This window comes from Psammomys obesus, unplaced genomic scaffold, assembly GCF_907164565.1.
Source record: "Psammomys obesus unplaced genomic scaffold, mPsaObe1.curated_primary_1811, whole genome shotgun sequence".
Taxonomy (NCBI): Eukaryota; Metazoa; Chordata; class Mammalia; order Rodentia; family Muridae; genus Psammomys; species Psammomys obesus.
In genome coordinates, this window is record NW_026596295.1 from 265,739 (window position 1) to 285,811 (window position 20,073).

The 20,073-nt window shown below is 35.4% G+C and overlaps 1 protein-coding gene across 1 annotated transcript in view; it reads right to left on the reverse strand.

Annotated features, from left to right (window-relative positions):
• The window catches only part of LOC129668970 (uncharacterized), a gene marked incomplete at its 5' end in the record, with an annotated part of 287,543 nt that overhangs the window by 82,570 nt on the left and 184,900 nt on the right, over positions 1-20,073 (reverse strand). Inside the window, 1 exon segment of the mRNA XM_055597009.1 lies at positions 18,216-18,267. Within this exon segment, the coding sequence (XP_055452984.1) occupies positions 18,216-18,267 (52 nt within the window).

The window sequence follows — 20,073 nt, forward strand, 5'->3', positions numbered from 1 at the left end:
TGGATCCATATGTAGAACTATCAGCTACTTTTCTAGCACCATGTCTCCCTTCATGTCACTATATTCCCTGCCAAGATGACCATGAACTACAACTCTGAAACTTGTAAGTCAGACCCAACTGAATGCTTTCCTTGGTCATGGTGTCTTTTCACAAAAATAAAAGCCCTAAGATATTCAACCACCAAAACAGAATGATGGCTGCAGATTTAAATACATATTTCAGTTTAATAGTAAACTGAAAGTGTTTAATGCTTTTTACTCTTTCTTTACAAAAAGTTGTAAATTATTTGTGAGAATGTTTTTTGCCTTTATTATATATTTATATATTTGTGGTGCTGGATAGTCATTCTAGGGCTTAGCATATGCTGTATTTATAAATTATATCCACAATTTTTGGAAATTTTCTTGAAAGAGGTTAAAATGAAAGCAGATATAATAGTATAAGTTGGCTAATTGGAAAAACACTGGGGAAAATAATAGGATGACAAAAATAACAAATCCAAAAATTAAAGTTTTCTACATTTACAACTTAAGTATTAAAATATTTTATTATTGTTGAAATTTTTCTCTATCGCTTTTGAAACATTAAAATACTAATGAATTATTCCTTTTAAAATTATTTTTATTACTTAGTTTATTCACTTTGTATCCCAATTGTAGCCCCTCCCTCGTCCCTTCCTTGATGACACCTGATAGGCTAGGGTCAAACAGAAGGGGAGGAGGACCCTCTCCTATCAGTGGACTAGGGGAAGGGCATAGGGAGAGAAGAGGGAGGGAGACACAACCAGGTACAATTTGAATAATTTGTAATAAGTGATAATAATAAAAAGATTTTTAAAAGCTATAAATAAATTTTCCACATGATTGCTACTCAAGTTATTATCAGAAATCCTAGAAACAGACTGAGTTTTGCTTAATGTTATTTTAGGTACACAATAACAATTGCATTAATTTAGAAATGTATAAATTTTACATCTCACAGATAGAATTTTCTTAAATGAAATTAACAGATAAATCAGATTCTTCTGAATTTATCATTATTTCAAATGCAGCTTTTAATTTTTTATTAATTTCCTTTTATGTTTTTTTTCTGATAACCTCAATTCATGGTTCTATTTTCACATTTAAAATGTTTGCTTTTAATAATGTTTAATCAATGCTAATTACTTTGGTTTGCCTTTCAAGGAAATGCATTTGTAACTGGCAATGGAATAGGCTAAACACATATACACATTCTGTATATAACATTATATGAATATGTGCTAATCATACCAGATCTTTTCCTGAGATGACAGTTTGGATGGTGAAAGAACAATTCATTAGCTCTGTTGGTCTCTTTGTGTTGTTCCTGTTCCCTCCAGGTATTTCTATCTTGCTCTTCTTCCATGAGGTTTCCTACACTTTGCCCAAAGTTTGTCTATGAGTCTCAGTACCTCCTTCAATACCCTGGTGGGTAAAATCTTTCAGAGTCCCCTTGTGGAAGGCTACTGTCATGTTCCTTGTCTTTTCCCACTTTTGATGTCTATCTTGTTTGCCTTTCTGAAGGAGGTTGCAACTTCGTCCCTAGGGTCCTCTTTGTTGTTTAGCTTCTTTAAGGCTACAGATTTTTAGTATGTTTATCCTATATTATATGGCTAATGTCCACTTATATGTGAGTATATACCATGTGTGTCTTTCTGCTTATGGGTTACTTCACTCAGTTTCCCACTATTCGCCTACAAATTTCATGATTTCCTTCTTTTTAATTGCTGAGTAGTATTCCACCATGTAAATATAGCACAATTTCTTTATCTGGTCTTCAGTTGAGGGACGTCTAGGTTGTTTCCAGCTCCTAGCTATTATGATAAAGCTGCTATGAACATAGTTGAGCAAACATCCTTGTTGTATGGTTTAGCATCTTTTGGATATATGCCCAGGAGTGCTATAGCTGGATCTTGAAGTAGCACTATTCCTAATTGTCTGAGAAAGCACCAGAATGATTTCCAAATTGGTTGTACAAGGTTACATTCCCACTAGCAATGGAGGAGGGTTTCTCTTTCTCCACAACCTCTCCAGCATGCATCATCCCTCAAGTTTTTGATCTTAACCATTCTGATGTGTGTGAGGCAGACTCTCAGGGTCATTTTGATTTGCATTTCTTCGATGACTAAGGACACTGAGCATTTCTTAAAATGTTTCTCTGCCATTCAATATTCCTTTGTTGAGAATTCTTTGTTTAGCTCTGTACCCCATTTTTAATTGGATTACTTGGTAAGTTGCTGTTTAACTTCTTGAGTTCTTTAAAAACCTGTCCCCAGGGGGCCTGCAGAGACTGATACTCCAATCAATGACCATGAATGAAGAGGACCTTTTGTTCAGAAGAAGCCCAGAGGCTGCTCAGTTTCTAAGTGAGTTCCCTAGTAAGGGGGGCAGGGGCTGTCTCTGAACTCATGAACTCAGTGGACTGTTCATTGATCACCTCCCACTCAGGGGGGGGGGGGATGCAGCCTTGCCAGGCCACAGAGGAAGATGATGCAGCCCGACATGATGAGACCTGATAGGCTACGCTCAGATAGAAGGAGAGGAGGTCCTCCCCAACAGTGGACAAAGGAAGGGGCTTAGGGAGAGAAGAGGGAGGATGGATGGGAATGGGAAGAGATGAGGGAGGAGGCTACAGCCAGGATACAAAATGACTAAATTGTAATTAATTAATTAGTTTAAAAAAGAGTAATTCATGTAAGGGAAAGAGGATCTCCTTTATCAGTGGACTGAGGGAGGGGCATGGGTGGAGAAAAGGGAGGGAGGAGCAATAACCCTATGCCTTTGAAGAAGAAAAACAAAACTTCAGGAAATATACCTTATAATTGACATGCTGTATTAGTTATTTTTTTTGTTGTGGTGATAAAATACTATGATCAAATACAAGCTAAGAAAGATTTCTTTGCCTTAAAGTTTCAGGTATAGAATTCCTCATGTCAGAAAAGACACAAACAGTATGGTGGTAAGAACAGGTGGATATAGAGATCACATTACAACTTACTCACAAGAAACAGAAAGAGAACAGTAAGTGGGCCCAGGATATAAAAGCCTCAAAATTCATCCTGTCATATGTTTCTTCTAGTAATGTTCTGAAAGGTTCCATAACCTCCTCTAAACAGTACCACCAACTGTAAACTAAGAATTTAAATATATGAACCACCATACATGCTTATGTAGAGTCAAACAAGAATCAGGCTCCAATTAGAGGAAACAGACATGGTAGAATCATACATACCAGAATTTCATCCTGGTTTTCCTTACTGTGTACATTTAAATGAGAAATGGATGGTTTCCACCCCAAACAGATTTTAAATGCCTGTTGTAATAGTATTATTTTTTTTTGAATTTTATTTTTTTCTTATCGGTTACATTTTATTAACTCTGTATCCCAGCCGTGTCCCGATCCCTCATTCCCTCCCAGTCCCTCCCTCCCTCCCTCATCTCCACCGTGCCCCTTTCCAAGTCCACTGATAGGGGGGACCTCCTCCCCTTTCATCTGATCCTGTTTTATCAGGTATCTTCAGGACTGGCTGCAAAGCTCTCCTCTGTGGCCTAACAGGACTGCTCCTCCCTTGGGGGGTGGGGAGGCCAAAGAGCCAGTCATTGAGTTCCTGTTAGAAATAGTCCTTGTTCCCCTCACTATGGAAAACCAATTGGTTACTGAGCTACCACAGGCTACATCTGAGCAGAGGTTCTAGGTTATATTCATACATGTTGGTTGCATGTCAGGCTCAGAAAAGACCCTGTGCCCAGATATAGTATTAATTTTTAAGTAATAGTTAATTTAAATTAGTTGGTAAGAGAAAAAGAGAAATGTTTTCATGCTTTGTCTCCGTTTCAGATAGAACTTCCTGGCTTTTCAGTAAAATATATTAAAATTCAGTTTTCTATTTTTTGTTGGGCCTGATAAGGCCTGCTGCATCTACCTGAGCCTGGCTCAAGTTTGGAGACCTGACTTTAGCTTCTGATTTAAGAGGCACCACTTCCAGGCAAAAGTGATTCCGCATATCCTCCTTAAAATCAACCCTGCCTGGCAACTGTTACGTGGAGTTTTGTCGCTGGCCCACCTCTCCTTGCACCACTTAACCTCGCCCTCTGCATTGTCTTACCTCACTTCCTTAACTTCCTTGACTCAAACCTATAAAAGGGGCTGCTTAATTTAATAAACTGAGTTCCTGCTTCGACATATCTCCTAGCTCAGTGTTTTATTCCCTGTGGCATCTGGGGAAATTCAGGCTGTCAACATTCACCATCCCACTCAGCCACGGAGGGCTTCCAGCTTGACTGGCCACCCTCCTCTCAGCGCCACCTGCCAGATATCGACCAGGCATATTTTGTTTCAAAATATTTTTCTAGGCAAATGGGACAGATACAGGAAGAAGGAGAAAACAGGCAAAAGGACAGGAGGCTACCACGGAGGGCCTCTGAAAGACTACCCAGCAAGCTAGCAGAGCAGATGCTGAGACTCATAGGCAAACTTTGGGCAGAGTACAGGGAAACTTATGAAAGAAGGGGACGATAGGTAGACCTAAAGCAGACAGGAGCTCTACAAGGAGAGCAAAAGAACTAAGAAATCTGGGCCCAGTGGTATTTTCTGAGACTGATAATCCAAACAAGGACCATGTATGGAGACAACCTAGAAGCCCTGCACAGATGTAGCCTATGGCAGCTCGGTGTCCAAGTGGTTTCCCTATTAATGGGAACACGGACTGTCTCTGACATGAACTCAGTGGCTGGCTCTTTGATCATCTCCCCCTGAGGGGGAAGCAGCCTTACCAGGCCCCAGAGGAAGACAATGCAGCCAGTCTGGATGAGACCTGATAGGCTAGGGTCAGAGGGAAGAGGAGGAGGACCACCCCTATCAGTGGACTTGGGGAGGGGTATGGGAGGAGATGAGGGAGGGAGGGTGAGTGAGATTGGGAGCAGATGAGGGAAGGGGCCACAGTGGGGATACAAAGTGAATAAACTAATTTATAAAAATGAATTAAAATATTTTTCTAAGTTCAGGATTTTGTTAAAATGGCTAAATATTTAGATCTACTTGTAAATGATGGCTTTTGCACAGAATTTTCACTGTGTTCATATTCTTCAAACTTTTGATTTGGTGGCTAAATAAATAACCTTAAAACTGTCAGATTCATAAAAAAATGACTACATCTTTCCGTTGCTTTAGGCAAAAACACAGCTATTAATTTTTCTAAAACTGATTTGTCACTTTTTGTAACATTAATTATTTCCTTGTAAAAGAAGTACTGGGTATCCTATATATACATACATGTATAAAATTCTCAAACAATTAAAGTCTATGGAAGAGTCAAAAGATCAAAAAATTGAATGCTATGACTAAAAGCTAAGAGACATGTGAAAAAAAATTAACCTCATGAGTCACCTATACTAAAAGAAACCATTAAATGCTATTTTAAGATGCTTTAAAGCATATAATTAATAAGTCAAATTATCCAAAGAACACAACCATGTTTGTAGCAGCTTTATTTGTAATAGCCAGAACCTGGAAACAACCCAGATGTCCCTCAGTTGAGGAATGGATACAGAAATTTTAGTACTTTTACACAATGGAATACTTCTCAGCAATTGAAAACAAGGAAATCATTAAATTTGCAGGCAAATGGTGGGACCTAGAAAAGATCATCCTGAGTGAGGTATTCCAAAAGTAGAAAGACACACAGAGTATATATTCACTTTTATAGACCTATAAGATAAGATAAACATACTGAAATCTATACACCTAAAGAAGGTAAACAAGAAAGAGGACTGGGGTAAGATGATCAATCCTCATTTAGCAAGACAAATGGGATGTGCATTGGATGTAGGAGAAAACAAGTAACAGACAGGAGCTTACTGCAGAGGGCCTCTGAAAGACTCTACCTAGCAGTGTATCAAAGCAGATACTAAGACTCATAACCAAACCTTGGGCAAAGTGCAGGGAATCATAAGAAAGAAGGGGGAGTCAATATGACCTGGAGAGGACAGGAGCTCCACAAGGACCAAATTTACCTGGGCACAAGGGTCTTTTATGAAACTGTTTCTCCAACCAAGGACCATGTATGGATATACCCTAGAACCCCTGCTCAGATGTAGCCCATGGTAGCTCAGTATCCAAGTGGGTACCCTAGTAAGGGGAACAGGGACTATTTCTGATATGAACTCAATGGCAGGCTCTTTATCTCCCCCTCCCTGAGGGAGATGCAGCTCTGCTAGGCCTCAGAGGAGAACTTTGCAGCCAGTCCTGAAGATATCTGATAAACCAGGGTCAGATAAAAGGGGAGGAGGTCCTCCCCTAGCAGTGAACTTGGAAAGGGGCAGGGAGGAGATGACGGAGGGAGTGTGTGGTTGGGAGGGAAAGAAGGAGCGGGATACAGCTTGGATACAGAGTTAATAAACCATAACTAATATTAAAAAAAATAATAAAAAAAGATTTTATAGGCGAGCACTAAAATCAAGTCATTTCACCAATCAGAAAAAGATACAACAGCAAAGAATCCCATCAGCCTGGATTAAAAATAAACCCTCTGTCATGTATGTACTTCTCATACATCCCATGATACTATACTTTAAGATATAAACACCTGAACTCACATTTCTCATTTCACACATAGCCAGTTTTTTCAATTATTTATTTATTCATTTATTTTTGTGGAAACATCTACATGAATTTCAGAGAAGCTGGTGACTCATACCGACAATATTGATAACTGATTATTCCCAATATCTGAACTCAAAACCCCTTTGCAAACATTTCTACTGACTCCTTTTATTTTATAACATTTTAAAACTCCATTTATATATAGATATTAAAAATTATCCGAACTAATTTATACTTTTCCTTGTTATATTTTTCCAAGTGGTAAAAATAATGTTAAGTTTGGTAACAGTAGAAATGAGGATGAATATACTATGTTTTTATAATAACTACTTTGGGGAGAATGACTTTTTACCCTGACCTTTTAATTTCTTTGCACCATCTAGTTGTTTAAAAAGATTTAAAATTTTCACTGCCTTCATAAAATATCTTTCTTTTTATTCACTACAATTTGGATAAAATATTGAATTTTTAAATTAACAAAGGCTTATTTTAAGTAGTTCAAAAGAAAGTTCATTTTCAGTGTACCTCTCCTTTAAATCCAAACCCTAGAGGGCAAAGCCAATGAAATTTTAGACTGCAAAATAGTAAATAATAATAATAATAATAATAATAATAATAATAATAATAATAATAATAATATTCACTGGGTCTAACTGATTGTATTTCTGTATAGCTAATGATATTAAGATTTTAAGATATAACAAATGAAAGGTTCTTGGAAGCCCCATGGCATATTCAGATTTGTGCCTACCTTACAATAACACTGACTTTCTCAACTCATTTGAGAAATATACAATGACATTGGATTGACTCTCATGCTCTCTAGATCATAGAAAATAATCAGCCCAGTCTCTTATACCAACTATGTTCATGGTGTTTTATCAAAATTGGCTAAACAAAGGAGCAGGAAAGACAACTTTCTGAAGGTTTAGGTACTGGGTTATACATTTTATGACCGACTTAAAAAATACATTGAAAAGCATTAGTGTTATAAAATGCTGTATACAAATCTTGTTTCAAAAAAGAGGAAAACCTTTAAGTAGTTGTTTGAATGAAAAATGTCCCCTATAGGCTCATGTATTTGCATACTTGGTCCCAAGTTAGTGACACTGTTTGAGGAGGTTATCAACTCTTAAGAAATTGGAGTCTTGAAAGAAACACATCATTTGAGACAGGTTTTGAGGTTTAATATACTGGCCCCACTTTTTTGTTCTCTCTCTCCGGTACTTTTACATAGATAAAATTTGATACGTTGACCTTACTCTCTTGCTGCCATTGTAGTATGGAAGGCATGGAATATTTTGTGAAATATTTGAAACTCTGACCTGAGGAAATGTTGGGGGAAAGATGAAAGGACCTGGAGGGGGAAGAAACTCATATGAAGACCTTCATAGATAACTAACACAGTCCCATGGTGGTTTACAGAGACTGAGACATCAACTAAGGACCATTCATGGTTTGGACCTAGGTCCCCTGTACACATATGGCCAATAAAGGCTTGGTTTTCATATGGGGCACCAGGCAACTGGAGGGAGCAGGGGCTGTTTCTAAAATGGACTCTATTGCTTACTTTTGGATCACTTCTCCCTGGCAGGGCTGCCTTGCCTGGCCTCAGGGGCTGAGGATATGCTCAGTCCTGATGTGATTTGATGTGCTCTGGAGGATTGATATGGGGAGAGGGCTCCTCTTATCTGGGGGAAAGAGGAGAAAGAAAGGAAGAAGGAGAAAGGGAGAAAGTGGGAGGAGAGGAAGGAGGGGGCACTCTTGGGATTTAAAGTATATAAATTGGTAATAAAAAAGAGGTAGATATTTATAGGAGAACAAACATTACAGGATGTAGACTGTTTTTGTAGCTTGGTTACAGTTCTTGTTCCCCTCCATCTCCCTCCTTCCACTCCCTTCCTTTCGATAGTAACCCCCCCATCTCTCCCTGGATAAAACTTGATTGGCTTTTTCTGCTGTCTTTCTTCCCCCACCATAATATCAAACTCTGAAAATGTAGCCAAAATAAACCCTTTCTTATCTAATTTGCTTTTTGTTGGGATGTTTTTATCACAGCAGAAGAAAAATTAAATAATATACTAAGAGACAATACCATAATAAACTATGTCTCCTAAGTGAATAAGTCCCAGTTTTACCCAGGTTTGGAAAATATTCAACATTATCCATATGTTGTCAATGAAAATAAATGGGTAATATTACAAAATAACTTGCATTGATGTTCCATTTCTCTTTTGGATTATAAAATTTTAAATGAAATGTCATAATTTCTATAAAAACATAAAAGCCCCCTTGATTTCTCATATTATTAATCACATTGATAAATGGCAAAAGAGGTTAAGCACATTATTTGATAGCATGGCATATGTTTAGCAGAATGTCCTAAACTTACTATAACCTACACTTTATTTTCCCAACTATATTTGGGAAATTTCTTGAGTTATGTCTGTTTTTCTATATCCATAAAACTTTCATAATTATGTTATGAAATATGTTATATTGGATTCAGATTTGCCAAATCACATCATGAATATGAGCAAATTCTATAAAATTTTACAGTAAAGTAGGGAAATAGGGGCCAAAAGTCTCAGCTACACTCTTTTATTTGAGAGCAAACACTTTTTCTCTATTATTAATTATAGCCTAAAAAATGTAACATGAAACCAATGAAATATATGACAAATGCTGGGAATGCTCTACTGTTGAAATGAATCCCAATTAAATATATATACTTTAAATAAAGTACAGTTTAAAAATATTTTGAGTATAGTGCTTTCTAGTTAAGATTAATTTAACTTTACTTGTAAAAGCTATAAATGATTAACTATGAACAAGAAACAGTACTACTTGAAAATAAAGAAAAATTATCACCAAAATAGAAAAAAATAGATGGGATAAATAACATGTGTAAACCAAACAACCAAATTGGTGAGATACAATAAATCAAGGATCAACTTTAAAGTGAAATTCTGAAAGTATTTCAGAAAATTGGAATGGAAATACTAAAGTCCTTCTAGAAGAATAAAAATAATATTCTCATTAGACATTTTACCTTTAATACTGGAGGAAACGAATGATCAATACCATCACACTTTTTCAGAAAATTTTGAACCTAGAATTTTAGACCTAGCTAAGTAATATTTTTCAAGTAGTGGAGTAATATAAATACTATATGTATATTTTAGAAATAGAATTTTAATGATTCTTCTAATAGGATATTAGAAATTGAAGAGGAAGTCAGAAGCTTGTTTAATGGTGAAGAATACTGATATAAATACTGATACAAATTAAAAGAAGATTAGCAATTTTGTTTAAAATGTCAAAGTAATTACTAGAAATACAATTCACATGCATACATCTGTGTAACAAAGCAGAGAAAAAAAACTTGGTCAATGCAAGGAAAAGACAGAAAATAAAATGAAACTGTCGTCAAGTCAGAAAAATACACAAAATAAAATAGTACGAACAAGCCAAACAATACCAGTGATACATGCAAATGTATTTATTCCCTATTAATGAAATGTCAACTCAGTGCAGTGTTTTATAGTTTATCAAGTAGTTTCTCTAAACTATTAAACAAGTCTGTTTAGTTTTTGTTTAGTTTAAAAACAATTACAAGGAAGACAAAATATGAGATTCAAAATATGTGATTCTTGTGACTGTTCTCTCATATACATATGATACATTTTAGTATAAAAGAATGTATATCTCAACTAGTATACACATGTAAATATAATTTCCCTAAATTTACTAATTGTTATTATTTCCTATTTCATTTCATATTACTAATAATGGAGAATATTTTAAAATTCAATCATTAAGGATAGATTATGGATTTTAGCTTTACTTAAAGGAAAATTCATAGAGAACTGATATAATTAACAGTTCCAATGTAAAAACTACAGAAATTTTAACTAGTCATTCATTTGCTACATGTTGATTGGTCACTATCTTACCTAAGTGTAATTTACTTATTTGAATAAATGAGGAATTCAAACATCAAGTTTTAAGGAATTTTATCACTCATTTATTCTCTTTTGCTTTCCTCTCTTTCCTTTCCACCTGCACTCTCTCCTCCCTGTCATTCTTCTACCTTTTTTTTTTAATGCTCCTGTTCTCTCTTGCCTTCTGTTTTCCCTCCTCTTCTTCTCCTCTCTCTTCCTGCTCTTTTCTTTCATTTCTGCCTCATTTCTCCTCTGGATATATATTCTTAGATGATTTTAAAAACACAAGAATAGTTTCTGATAAAACATCTGTTTCCTTCCATAATTCTAATAATTGCATTATTCTCTTCTTATATTTTCTTTACAAATGAGAAACTTCAATGAACTCATTCTTGACATTTCCCCTTCAATTCCAAATCACCAAATCCTGCCATTTCCCCTAACTTTAAAATTTGGAGAGTCTATCCATTTCCCTTCATCTTGTTCAACTATAGTATCAAATTAAAAAAAAATCAGTGAATCTATAACACTGGTTTTTAACCTAAGAGTCTTAATCACCACAGATGCTGCATATTGGATATCTGCATATAATTATTTATATTATGATTCCTAACAGTAGCAAAATTACAATTAAGAAGTAGCAATGGCAATAATTTTATGGTTGATGGTCACCACAACATGAGGAAGTGCACTAAAGTGTTAAGTATTACAGAGTTTGAGAGCTACTGGGCCAACACAATCAAGATATAGCAGAGAGTTGTCAACACAAAGCTCTGCTCTAATTGCTCTTCTGTCAACTCTAGTCAACTTGCTTTCTGTATTGTTCTTCTCTCCATAATCCAGATTAATGCATTGTCCATTTCTGTAACTTTTAAATGCTTGAGAATATTACACAAATTTATTCATAGTTATGTAAAATGTTTATAGTTAGTAAAATTCTCTTCATATTTATGTGAAATATTATGAGTTCCAAAAGGTCTGGGTTGTTTTCAGGTTTTGGTAGTTATGGATAAAGCATTTGTTAATATTAGTAGCAAAAATTTTGGTGTACACATACATTTTCATTTCTTTTGAAAAATGCCCAAAGGTATAACTTCTGGGTCTTAAGGTGATTGGATATTTAGTTTATTATATTACCAACATGTTTTCCATATTGTTTATTTTCTCATTTGAATTCATTATAAGTTTACTTCTTTAATTTTAATTTTTTATATTATAAATCCTTGTGTAAATGTTGCTTTTATTCCTCAGATGAAGGGATGAGATGAGAGCCATATCAAAGTTTTGTGAACAGATGGCTTGGGCTGAGCCCAGGGAATTTCTAAATATTCCTAAGCTTAGGCCTGGAAGCTTCTAGCCTTCATACAATCTAATCTTCTAATCAAGCCCAGACCTTGAAGGCTTCAACTTCCAGCCTCTGTCTGCTAATTTAGGCCTAGAATGTTTTCGGCCTCTGAGACTTACTGTTGAATAAGCTTTCCTTTTTCTAATTCTTTCTGAATTCTGGCTGGCTGGTTCAACTCAGGTTTTCTGCCTCAAACTCCTCCCCAAGCTGACTGATTCAATCTGGCTTCTCTAGCTTTCTGACTGAATTGCTCTGATTGGAAAAATTGCTTCTGAAAAACATGAACTGAATTGCACTGACTGCATTTGACTGTATAAGCTGAACAGAACTAAATAACACTGAACAGAACTGGATGAATTCAACTGAACACCACTGCATTTCACTGAACTCAACTGACTCTGTATTGTACTCCCACACTCTACTGTACTGATCCACACAGTCTCATGTTTCTCCATGCACTGTTCTTAAGTAGCCCTTTTTTCTGTTTGTTCTTGAGAGAGTGGAATGTGTCCTATCTCTGACTCACTCTGTCAAATATGTCTCTGATTAGTCACAGTTGTCTGGCCATCAATTAGATCACTGTTTAGGATTAAAGGTGTATACTAAAGGCCTTGTCTGTATTGCAGCCAGAGGGATTAAAGGTGTGTAGTAAAGGTATATCTGTATTCCAGCCATCACACAGGATTAGGGCTTTCAGTGTGATTCCTTGCCAGAGCAGCCAGGTTTCTGGATTCAGGAGCCTAGTATGGCTTCCTTTGAGAGGCTCCTCCCAGCAAAGGAACAAAACAGAAATTAAAACTCAACAGCCAAACATTGTGTGGGGCTTAGGAAGACTTGTAGAAGAGTGGGAGAGGGAAAGGATAGAAGGACCAGGATGGGACCAGAACTCCATAAAAAGAATAACAGTCCCAACTAACCTGAACTTAGTTGACTTATGGGGACTGAAGCATCAAAGACCATGTTTGGACTAGACCTAGGCCCTTTACACATGGGTAGCTACCAAATGGGTAGCTTAGCCTCCATGCAGATCCTTTAGAAAGGATATTGGAGGTTGTCTCAGACATGGTCTCTTTTGCATGCCTTTCAATCACTTCACCTTTGTGTGTCTGCCTTGACAGGACACTATAAAAGAATAAGTACATAGTCTTGATTATTCTGGATACCCTGGGGTGGATTCGTGTGTGTGTGTGTGTGTGTGTGTGTGTGTGTGTGTGTGTGTGTGTGTCGGGGCTTCCTTTTTCTAAGGGACAGAAGAGTGGGGATAGAGGGAGAAAGGAGAAATAGAGGGAAGGACTGGGAGGAGAAGAGGAAAGGGGTTATGACTGAGATGTAAAGTGAACAACTAAATATCTAACTAAATAAATTAAATTAAATTAAAATTCCTCTACATCCTTGTCCTAGATCACAACTTTGGGTTATAATTATTCTTCCACATATGCCTTAATCAATCTTTTTTATCAAACAAGAGTCTATAAAGTTGACAAATCCACTTTATCTAATGTGTGGACTGTCTTTTACATGACAAATTTAAGAAATGCTTTCCTACTTCTCTAAACCAATCATTTTATCTTAAAAGTGATTTTCTAAAAGTTTTATGTTTTACATTTAGAACTTTGTACATTTTGCGTTACTTTTTATGTAAGGGGTGAAGTTTAGGTCAAAGTCTGTGTTTTGGGCCTAAAATTTTACTATATATTTTCAGTTACTCCAGTACCATTTGTGGAAAGACTACATTTTTCATTGAGTTTCTTTTGGAAGCATTTATATAGATCACTTTTTGTATTTCTTTTCTATCTTATCACATTGAATTTATTGATTGTATGTATATGTATGTGCAGCCACATGCATGCTACTGCACATGAGTAAAGGTGTTGTGGGAGTTAATTCTCTTTTAAGTCATGGGTCCCAGGGAGTGAACTCATATCATCAGCCATAGTAACAGGCACCTTTACCTGATAAGCCACCTTACTCGCCCTGGATTTACTTTTTTCCCTCTATATTGTATTTATGTGTATATCCTTACACTAATGACATGAAATCTTGCTTTTTATAGCTTTATATTTTGTCTTAAAGAAAGTAAGGCTGATTTTCCCTACTTTCTTCTTTATTTAAATTCAAAATTGATGACAGCATTTACAAGACTTGTACAAGCTCAAACCAGAAAATTTTCTAGTATGGAGAAAGGGTAGACACAAAGTTTTATCCTTAGCTGAGGAACTACCCAGCAATTGGTAGCTACTGAAAGAAGAAAAACCAGTTTTATTTAAAGATGTAGACCCTGGTAGGTTGACCAAACTCTACAGGAAAGTCACATGTTCAAGAATCTCTGTCACCAATAACTATAATCGATTTGTTTTTGTTTGTTTGTTTAAAGAACATAAAGTTGGGTGTAGGAGAACAGCAATGTAAGGGGTGAGAGGTGGGATGATGTTGGATAAGAAAGGAGTTGTCAGAGGGTGGTGAATAAGATCAAAACATATTTTATGAAATTCCCAAAAATAAATAAAAATAAATAAAAATTATTTGGCCACTGAAATGGGAGGTCCTCCTCCCCTTCCATTTGACCCTAGCTTATCAGGTCTTACCAGGACTGGCTGTAATGTCCTCCTGCAGGGAAGAGATGAGGGAGAAAGTGTAGGATTGAGAGGAAATGAGGGAGGGGGCTGGAGCTAGGATACAAAGTAAATAAACTGTAATTAATATAAAATAAAAAATTTAATTAAAAAGTAAAACAAACAAAAAAATGAAGGAGTGAGCTGGCCAGGATACAAAGGAAGAAACTGTAATTGATAATAATGAAAAATGAAAAAATTAAAAAAAATATTTGGCTACTGCAATACCTTTGCTTTTCTATATATTCTAGAACAATAGTCTCTGTAAGTATCAAAATTCATGGCTGAGGTAAGTATTATATGAAATCTGAATATTAATTTTGGAGTAATTACATCATTACATGTTGAGTTTTATAATCTATTAACACAGTTTGTATGCATATTAGTTATATCTTTTACTTCTTCCACAGTTTTCTAACTTTTTCATTCTAATACTTTGTTTTTTAGAATTGTGTTGGTACTTTTTGTTTGTTTTTATTTTTTAATATTAATTACAGTTTATTAACTTTGTATCCTAGCTGTATCCCGCTCCCTCATTCCCTCCCAATCCCACCCTCCTTACCTCATCTCCTCCCTGCCCCTTTCCAAGTCCATTGATTGGGGAGGACCTCCTCCCCTTTCATCTCACCCTGTTTTATCAGGTATCTTCAGGACTGGCTGCCAAGTCCTCCTCTGTGGCCTAGCAGGGCTGCTCCTCCCTTGGGGGGGGGGTCAAAGAGCCCTCCATTGAGTTCATGTCAGAAATAGTCCCTGTTCATTCTAATACTTTTTATGTTATGAAAGCGTGACAAGAAAGTACTTCATCTTAATGGAAAAACATTCAATCTTTCAACATTTAATATTTTTATTGGTATATTTTTATGTACCCAATTAAATATATGCATAATTTTTGATCATTTGATACAATTTTAAATGTTGAGCTAGAGTTGCATCCATAGAGTAAATTTCACTGGATCATACAGCATTTTAGTTGAATTGCTATCCATTTACCTACGTTGTGTCAGATATTTTTGCTTCTTTCTTCTTCTACATTAACTAAGAATATTGGTGTACAGTTAAGTTTTGCTTTTGTACAATTGTTGGCTTGCCTTAGTATCAAGATAAGGCTAGCTTCAAAGACTGAATGAAAATGTACTTTTCCCATTCTGGTTTTTGAAAAAGACTGTTCTAAATTTGTGATAATTCTTCAGATATTTGATTTGAATATTCCTGTTGAACAATGGGACTAATGATTATTTTTGTAAAGTTTTAAAATATAAGTTCAGTTTTCTTAATAGCTATAAGATTATTTAGATAAATTCAATGGTATTTTTTGATATTTTACCTTACCTTATTTGAGATGTCAAATTTATATGTACAAAGTTGTTGGAACTCCCTAGCTTTGATATTAATTCTGAGTTTTCAGATTAGTGCAGCAAATTTTTCTATTAACTATATAGTCAGTACCACCCAATGACTTAAAATGAAACAGAACATATTGATTTAAACCAAATAATCCAATTAAAAAGTGGGGTACAGAGCTAAATGGAGAATTCTCAATAGAGGAGTATCGAATGGCAGAGAAACACTTAAAGAAATCTTCAACAGCCTTAGTCATCAGGGAAATGTAAATCCAAACAAACCTGAGATTCCATCTTACACCTATCAGAATGGCTAAGATCCAAAACTCAAGTGACAATACATGTTGAAAGGATGTGGAGAAAAGGGAATCTTCCTTCATTGCTGGTGGGAGTATAAACTTGTACAACCACTTTGGAAATCAACCTGGCACTTTCTCAGAAATTTGGAAATAACACTACCTCAAGATCCAGCTATACCACTCCTGGGCATATACCCAAAAGATACCCCACCATTCAATAAAGACATTTGCTCAACTATGTTCATAGCAGCTTTATTTTTAATAGCCAGAATCTGGAAACAACCTAGATGTTCCTCAACAGAGGAATGGATAGAGAAATTATGGTACATGTACACAATGGAATATTACTCAGCTATTAAAAACAAGGAAATCATGAAATTTGCAGGCAAATGGATGGAACTAGAAAAGATCATCCCAAGAGAGGTAACCCAAAAAACAGAATGACGGGTTTGGTATACCCACACTTTTATGCAGATATTAGCTGTATAATACAGGATAGCAATCTACAGAACTATGTGGTAAGGAGGATCCTAGGGAGGATGCTTAAATCTCATTCAGAATGGCAAACATGATAGACATCAGAAGCCATGGAAGGGAGGAAACAGGATGAGAGTCTATTATAGAGAGTCCTCTGAAAGGATTCACCCAACAGGGGATCTAAGCAGATGCTGAGAATCATGGCCAAACTTTGGAGGAAGAGATGGGTGGGAATAGAGCGACATGGAGGGGACATGAGCCCCACAAGAAGACCAACAAAATTAAAAGATCTGAGCCCAGGGGTTCCTGTAGAGACTAATGAACCAATGGAGGACCATGCATGGAGAGGACCTAGACCCCGTGCTCAGATGTGGCCTATTGGCAGCTCAGTCTCCATGTGGATCTCTGAGTGAGAGGAGGAGTGGCTATCTCTATCATGAGCTCAGTTGACTGCTCTTTAATTACTTGACCCTGATGATGCAGACTGGCCAGGCCACAGAGGAAGAGGATCCAGGCAGTCTTCATGAGACTTAACAAGCTATGGGCAGATGGCATTAGTGGAGAACTCCTTCTTTCAGTGGACTAAGGGAAGAGGATGGGGGGAAGAGGTGGGAGAGTGGGCCTGGGGGGAGTTGAAGGAGGGAACTTCAATTGGGAGATATAATGAATTAATTGTGAAGAAAAAATAAAAATAAAAAATGACCTATGTTTTTACTAAAACATGAGACTATTTAAATTATTCTTAAGAAAGAAATAGATTGGATGTTTTCTGAAGGAATTGTGCACTGTATAACTCACCTAATCAAAATTATTTTCCTGTGTTCCTTATTGTAAACACTGATTTTCACTCAGTGCAAACAAGGAATGAGTAAGTAGATTTGTTTAGTTCAAATAAGGCAAATTAAAAATTCTGGCTTGGCTGAGGGTGATGCTCATTCAGCAGTAGTATTGAAAAAAATTCATCTACACCAACAAAAATTAAAATACTCAATGAATAAATGAATGAATAAGCAAATAAAATTCTGTCTTGTGACACGTCATTGTCAGGGAAAGCAGAAATTCCTATCTGATGCAATAACTGTAACTGTGGTTAAAATGAAGTATTTCTGCCAAATGCTGATGAAAACAACTAACAATTCTAACAATTTTCTTTCATTTAAAACGTTTTTATGTCCATTACATGCCAGGCAATAGTATCATTCTTGTTTGTTTGTTTCAGCATATTTCAGTCATTTAAATTTCATTAAGGCAATAGGCATCCCAATTACTCCAAGAGATGGCTCAGGTTAAAAAGTAAACCCAGAATTTTTTTCTAGCCGCGCTTTGTGACTCTAAGATTTATCTTTAGCATTAATTTTCTCCTTAGGAAAGTAAGAGTAATATACCTGAGTCATTTTATTCTAAGATCGTATTATACACATGCTTCCAAATACTCATTTTTATTTAAAAATTAATATATTTTTATTAATTACATTATCCATATTTGAATATATATGAATTGATATAGGAGGATTACTTCAATGTTAGAAGAAAAAATGTAACTTTCAAAAAGTACAGATATTTGTGTAAATTTTACCATTATGATTGAGGAGCCACTTGCATTTTCATCATCATCATCGTGACTAGTCCTATAAAAAGAAAAAAAAGCAGGTTTTAAAATAACACTGAAATTAATCCAGAAATCAACAATAAAATATTAAATATAAGTTTAAAAGTGAATATTCTCATGGTTTCAAAGTTGGAAACATTTAACCCTTTGTTTACTACTAAATGTTTAAATGCAAATAGAAAAATGTAATGCAATATTTACAAGATCAGGATTGTTTCCAAGGTTTGATCTTGTATGGTCTTCATCGTTAATTTCTAACGACAAAATTAGAAAAAAAATAGAGAGAGATAATTCCAGTGTCTTGATAAATTAGTAAATATAAATACATGTATTCATATGCATACATGTACACACATATATAGAACACATTTTATTGTTCATATCATATTGCAATAGCTTATAGTCCTCTAGTCATACAAGCATTTATTAAAATTGATTTTACATAAAAAATAAAGTAATATATGAGGATATACAGTGAAATTGCTGTAAAGATATGCATCTGAACTTGTTCTAAGATCACTTACAATGAATCAGTTTATATTCTGAATACAAGTAAAAGTAATCACCAATAAACTATATATAGTCAATGGAGCAATGTAAAAAATTTAGAAATGGCCACTGAATTGCATATCAATTGATGTAGATATTTGATATTGTTTTATAGATGTGTTTAATCATCAGCCTGTAATTAAATAATAGTATTTACCAAGAGGTCTGTGTGATTTGTAAAAGTAACAAAATCATCACTTGCACCTAAAGTATATTATAATATGGAGTTCTAAAGAAAATTTGTTGCATTGCTATATTCAAGTACATGTAGAAAATGTTCATAGCATTAAGAACCTTCATAAGGAAATTGGAGAAATTATATACTAGTAACGTAGCAGCAAACCTGAAAGCTCTAAAACAAAAGGAAGCAAACACACCAAAGAGGAATAGACAACAGCAAATAATAAAATTCAGGGTTGAAATCAATAAATTGAAAACAAGGAGAATGATTAAAAAGAATCAGTGAATCTAAGACCTGGTTATTTGAAAAAATCAACAGGATACGCAGACACTTAACCAAATAAATAAAAGGGAGAGGGAGAGTATTTAAGTAAAGAAAGTAAAAAACAAGAAGGGGGACATAAAAAGAGACACTGAAAAAACTTAAAAAATCATTAGGTCTTACTTCAAAAGCTGATATTCCACAAATTGGAAAATCTAAAGGAAATGGATGATTTTCTTTATAGCTTTCACTTACTAAAGTTGAATCAAGATAAGGTAAACAATTTAAGCAGTCCTATAACCCCCAAAGAAATGGAAGTCATCCAAACTCTCATCCAAAAAAGCCCAAGTGCAGATGATTTTAGCACAGGATAATATCAGATATTAAAAAAAGAGCTAATACCAATAGTCGTCAAATTAATCCACAAAATGAAAACTGAAAGAACATTGCCAAACTCATTCTTTAAAGACAGTCACCGTGATACATAAACCCCAAAAAGACTCAACAAAGAGTGTCAGACCAATTTTCTTCATGGACATCAGTGCAAAAATACTCAATACTCACAAACCGAATTCAAGAACACATCAAATAGATTATTCACCATGATTAAGTAGGCTTCATCCCAGGGATACAAAGATGGTTCAACATATTAAAATCTATCAAAGTAATCCAACATATAAACAAACTCAATGAAAAAAAAATCACATGATCATCTCATTATATTCAGAAAAAGCCTTCGACAAAATTCAACACCCCGGCGGGGCAAGAGGGCAGCACTAGGAGTACTCTCATTCTGAGGAGCAGCACAGCAGGATTGGCACAGTGACCAGCAAT